The sequence below is a fragment of the Heptranchias perlo genome, chromosome 15, assembly GCF_035084215.1.
Source record: "Heptranchias perlo isolate sHepPer1 chromosome 15, sHepPer1.hap1, whole genome shotgun sequence".
NCBI classification, from domain to species: domain Eukaryota; kingdom Metazoa; phylum Chordata; class Chondrichthyes; order Hexanchiformes; family Hexanchidae; genus Heptranchias; species Heptranchias perlo.
The window spans coordinates 37,535,536-37,541,535 of NC_090339.1; the positions used below are offsets into that span (position 1 = coordinate 37,535,536).

At 41.9% G+C, this 6,000-nt stretch overlaps 1 protein-coding gene across 1 annotated transcript in view; it reads right to left on the bottom strand.

Annotated features, from left to right (window-relative positions):
* The window catches only part of efnb1 (ephrin-B1), a 169,410-nt gene extending 165,459 nt beyond the window's left edge, over positions 1-3,951 (bottom strand). Inside the window, exon 1 of the mRNA XM_067997070.1 lies at positions 3,296-3,951. Coding sequence (XP_067853171.1) covers positions 3,296-3,414 — 119 coding nt within the window. The 5' untranslated portion in view covers positions 3,415-3,951. The remainder of the gene's footprint in view (positions 1-3,295) is intronic.
* Positions 3,952-6,000: the final 2,049 nt, after the last annotated feature.

The following is a 6,000-nucleotide window of genomic DNA, read 5'->3' on the forward strand; positions in this document are numbered from 1 at the left end:
AGGCAAAGCAACCTACTTAATGTTGAAGTAAAAAAAAAAATGGTGAATTCACAACAGCAAGGTCACAAGTTAAAGGGTTTATTATATTAAAGGAATGCAACCAAAAGTAGACGTAGATCTCCCACCACTGGCTGCAGAGATCCAACAGGGGGAACGTGTAAAAGGCCAAAGTCAGAGGACTAAAGGGTTTGGGGGAGGGGGGGGGGGGGGGGGAAGATTGGCTCTCATAAATATGGGTCTACAAATCTATCAGATTAAAATGCCTCTTGTTCATCAGCAGATCAACTCCTCTAAAAAAAAATCATGCCTCCATACTGTGCATCATAATACAGCAGGTTCACAAGATTATCGACCTGCAAGCAATATAAATGGGAGTGACACAATGAGGTCATGCAACCCAGAGCAGAACCAAAAAAAGGTAAAAACACCTTTAGTACATGTGCTGCCTGTCACTCCTATTTGGTTCAGTTGAATAAGTTCCATCAGCACTCAGTGGGGAACCTGGATAGACCACCATATGATGAGATCTTACTTCTCAAGCTCAACTCAACTGTTCAGATTCCCCCCTAGTTCGCTGAGGGGGAGACCCAACATTGTCCAAACTTTGGGTAGCTGTATCACGCCACCTGCTGGAGAGATCAACCATATATTCTGACACCAAGTCATGAGGGGAGGTAAACACAAAGGGGGTGGGAAAGAAGGTCTCACCCACTCTCAAGCCATTGCCAGCAAACATTTGCGCAAATAGCAAGAGTTGAAAGAAATTAATTAAAAGGAAGAGTATGATATTTCAAATGCTGTATGTAAATAGACAGTATGAATGCAGTGCATGAAGAAGTGAGCAAGAGACTGAGCAGGAGGGAGGGAGAGCAAGATGGATTGGGTTCCAATGACTGTTTGAAGTGTTTTATTAACAGATAACTCCATCCACTTGTGCTGGACGATACATCTTGCACAAGCTTTCTGATGAATTATAAACCGTCAGGAGTATCTTATCAGGGATCTGGCTGTGTTTACCATGGATCTCTTGCCTTCTACCCCTCTGAAAAAAATGGTCTGAATCCTTGTTTCTCAGACTCAGGGTTAATCAGTAATTGTTCCATTCAGTTGTCCCCCACCTCTACCTAGTCCTACTTCTATGTCAGTTTCATTCCTGCAATGTTCCTTCATGCAATAGCTGCTTTACTGAAATTAGAGTGCAGGCCGCTTAATCCCCTCATCCCCCCCAAACATTATTTCATATTCGTTTAATCAGTGCAGGTGATTTATTATTGCTCAAATCCACTTAAAAACTGCCATTTTCACTGTCCCTGGGACTTTTTAAAATTAAAAATTGCAGCACTCAGGCAGCAAACTGCACTACACATGGCAAGTACAGAAACTCAAGTTTTTAAATGGGATGTCACGCCATGCAAAATCACTTGCTCTACTTCCCGTCTCTCATTTTGAAATTACCTGTATTTGGGCATAACAAGATAAAGTGTTACAAACTATAGTCTACACCAACCGACACAAACACATGCTGACCATGTCAAACCTTCAGTGCTGATTTTTACAACATCGTACTCAAGTAAATATGCACTATACAAAGAAATACATTGCACTGTACATTGCATTGTAATGTCTTGAATTATACTGTGTTGAATGCATGTACTGTACTCTTGAATTACAAGGCTACATTCGGAATGCTTGGTGTTTTCAGAAGTTCGACAGCTTGAGTGACCCATTACTTTTAGTCTTTCACCGAGTTACAATATCCGTGTAAAATATCGACACCTTCCCCTCCCACCAGCACCTTTTTATGCATCCCTCTTCAGTGAGTCTGCGGGTTGATGAGCAACGGTAATTAGCAAATTAATACCCAAAGTACGGCTACATACAGAGTATCCAGTGAGACTGCGAGGAAAGCGCAACATTTCATCCCAAGTGAGAAATCTGTCATGCGACGGAAAAAATAAAGCCGACTAGTCAAAAATGAAGCCGACTAGTCTATGGGGAAATCATTGTTGCGTTTCTTGGGTGCAACTGATTAGAACGAACGAATCCTGGTCAATTTCAAATCAGTTTCAAAATCTGCAACAAATTTCATTTTTTTTAAACCTAAATTATTTTGACACAAATTCAGATATTTGCCGATATCATTTGTTTTTTTTCCCCTCTTTCCCTCGTTATTTATTGAGTTTCCCTGAGACTTTCCTGATACCATCAATTATTAATTACTTCATATTCCACGAGGGCTTATTTTTTTTTCTGATGATGTAGCCGCCCGGGGAATGGTAAGTTTTCATAAGTTTTTGAAAAGTTTCCTCACGAGCCTGTCTCCGAAACCGAACTTCCTTAAAACTCGGTTTCGGGGTGGGAGGGAGGAACAATCACGCAAGGATGTGCAACGGTTTGCAAAAAAAAAAAAATAGGGTTGGTTGGATGGAACTAACTCAAAATGTACACCTGAATTAAAGTGATAAAATACAATTACGATAAAATACAAAGCTAAACTCGGAATCGGTTTGAGCCGGAGTGGGGGAGCACCTCGCCACTGATGAGCGATCTGAGCTCCGGTTTAGCTCGGCTCGTGGCTTTCTGCTCAATATGCTGAACGCACCTCACATTGGCAACCTTAAATGGAACAGCATCGCAGGGAGAAAGGTTCCGTCTGCAGTTTTATATACAGAATTGCAATGATATGAAAAATGCTTTGTGCGCACAAATAACAAATAAAAGAATAATAATGATGTTCTCCATCTTTTCTTCTCTTCCCACACCCCCCAATTATTTTGCATTGTCCCTTCACGTCCCAGCGCCTTTGAGAGAGACACGAGCTGAGTGGAAGGTGAGGTTCTCCGAAAGGGAGAGAAATAACTCCAAGCTCCCAACCGGCAGCCTCTCCCCGCCCCCGCAGAACAAAGAGCGAGATCCACATTCACTTGGGTTTCAAATTAAACTGCAGCTTCACAAGGATCAGGAGAGGGGCAATCTTTGAATGCCGCGGTGCGGAGCGGTCTCAAAGATCAAGAAGAGTCGGGTTTACCCTCCCCAAAGTAAAGTGATAAAAGGACGCTTGCACTTAAATGATGCGGTTTGTATTTTTCCTGCCCCTGATCTGAAGTTAAGAGAATTGCAGCACGTTCCTGAAGTATCAACAGCCTGGCGCTCGGCACCTGGGAGCCGCCTTCATGCACAAAAAAACCAGAAACTGCTTCAAATTGCAAGAGAAGGAGATCAGCAACCGCATTCAGGCGGTGTTCTATCTACCTATCTAAGGGAATTCAATTTAAAAATATTTAATAAAACTTACTTTGGGTTCTGGGAATACCAGGCGACAGAGTCCAAACTCTTGGCTAAGGGTAGAGCGCTCCTGCACAGTGTGAATATAACTCCCCAGTAATATTTCCATAGCGAGTCCCAGTTAGCCATTCTCCAGGCTGAGGTAAGACAAGTCAGAAGGTGATCTCTGAGAAATTAGCGGATCTCTCAGGAATGACTGGATCGTTCTCTCGATGCTGTGTGTCTGGATTGTATCCTTTTTTGTATCTCCAGAGTTGTATCCTTCTCTCTGGATTATAGCAGGAACGTATCCTTATCCACAGGAATGTATCCTTCTCTCAGGATTGTATCCTTTTTTTTCTTTCCGGGGTGTATCTTTCGCTCCCGCTGGATTCCTATGAGGGCTGTACACTTCTCCCTCTCTCAACTCCTGTGGCTGCCGTCAGCTCGACTCTGCTCTCACTGCTGCTCCTATACCCCTGTGGAGATGTCTCTCTGGGAGGGGTGTCCTCCAAAGGCTCAGATCAATGTTGGCTGCAGGTTGTCCATGTGCGACCTCGATGTTTGTTTGATTTCCCCTGTTCACTGACTCGCTGCAACTCCGCTTCTTAGCTCTCGGTACCTTGAGTTGCTACCTCTCTGCTCGCTACTTACTCACTAGCGAACTAACCTGCTCTACCTCCCTGTCCCGCCCCTCAGGCACGCTATAGACACCACTAAACCTCCTACCAATCACAAACGCTCTGAGCCCCACTCAGCCAATCACAAAATCCGAAAGGGGTCCTCACACAGGGCTCTTAAAGCCGGATTTAATATTGCCCCAATCGACAGCTAACTTTCAAACTGGAGATGCTGCATAGCTTCTTAATAATAATATATAAACACTGTTATATTAATCATCCACGTCTAACAATCCGCCTGATAATAAATTATAATCGCTCTAAAACTGGATAATGTTTTAAATATATTTTAATTGTATCGAAATTAATCATTTATTAAAGTGCAATTTTACATTTTTAACAAGTTTTGTTCAATACTCTTTTCCCAGTGTTCTCTCCCTACAAATGCATGTATTTTATTTAAAATATAAGGTACATTTTTACAGATTGAGAAATTACCAAACTTCAGCAGAGAAAGTAACTTCTATTTATTTGTAAATCGTCTGATGTTTGAAATCGTGCTTCGATAGACAGTGAGATGTTTAGAGAGAGAGAGAGATCCACGTCATTAGCCTTTGGATATGAGAGTAACGGACTACCAGAAGCTCAGAGCAAGTTCAACGAACCATCACCAAAAGAGGACGAAATAAAGTTAAATAGGGACCCAATAAAACAAAGAAAAAAGGAGAGCCGGATCACGGCTGATTGACACACAGTTAAACCCAATGATATATTACAGTACAATTAAACACATAGGACAGATTGGGAGCGAGTTCAATTATTTGAACCACGAAAGGCTGTTTATTTTCTAAATGATTAAACATACTTTTTAAAAGAAATAAATAGAATAAATAAACTCAATCTAAGTTGGATCAGAGTCTGTATTTGTAATCTAACAATGGTAGGAAGAAGCCAGTATTGTAACAGTGAGGCGACATGAATTCATTTTGAGCATTATTGTTGTAAACCCTGTGGTAAGATGGAACCGAAAAAATGTTATAAATCACACAGAGCTCAGCTGTCAAAAGAGTAGTGTAGCCGATGCCTGACAGACCAGTAGGTCCCTGGTTCAAGTCCCGCTTTGTGCTGAGTTAGGTGATTGATTGGGGCAGTGAAAGCGGTACTACAACCAGGCTGTGACAGAGCTACGGAGAGGACGAGGGGCACAATAAGTAAAAACCTTCACCTGGAATATTTACTAAAATGGAATAAATTCACCAGAAGGTAGAAGACGAGCCGAAACTCAAACAATAGACATGGGAGACACAACTGCATTTTAGAAGCACCAAGGAATATGTTAACATACCAGGCTGTTGCTTACCATAACCATAAGATCAGACTGCTTTATCTCAACCCTAGCCTGCTGGTACTTTTGCTCAAGTGACTATTCTTGATACGGGAGCTTGGACAGTGAGTGCCAAAAGGCTATTGAACCATAGGCGATAACACAGACACGTTTGAGCCTGTATCGATCAATATCCATAAGCACATACACACATACATGCAAACGTATACACACATACACATATACATACGCACAGCAGTTTCCAGTAGTGTCACAGATAGTAATCAGGAGATTACTTTTCTCCTGCCCAATGTGGGGACACTAAGGCTAATTGTAGTGTCCCTGACACTAGCCTATGTGAGATCTGTTAATTCAGACTGGGGATTGAGCCTTCCAGTCTGTATAGCTCAATAGTATATTGCATTTATATCTACTCTCTGTAGATTTCACATTCGGTCTCTGTCTCTCTGTCCTCTCATGTGTTTGTGTGTTCTCTTTCTTTGTCTCTCACACATGCAAATTAAGTTTCCCTTTTCTGAACACTGTTATCAATTACTTGATGAATTTCCCCCTCCTGGTGTGACTGGAAAGATATAGTTCCTGATGCTGTTCCTTTATGTGCACAAAATCATCACAGAGTTCCATTCTTTCGGACAGCAAGTCACTGTTCCTGTGCTTAGAAATCAAAGTAAGCTTCCTTCTGGGTCCCTAGACTTTGAAAATGTAAATCTAGGTTTATATTTAGGATCTGTTTCACGTAAACTTTTACTTCTGCTTCTGCTTCTTCCCCCA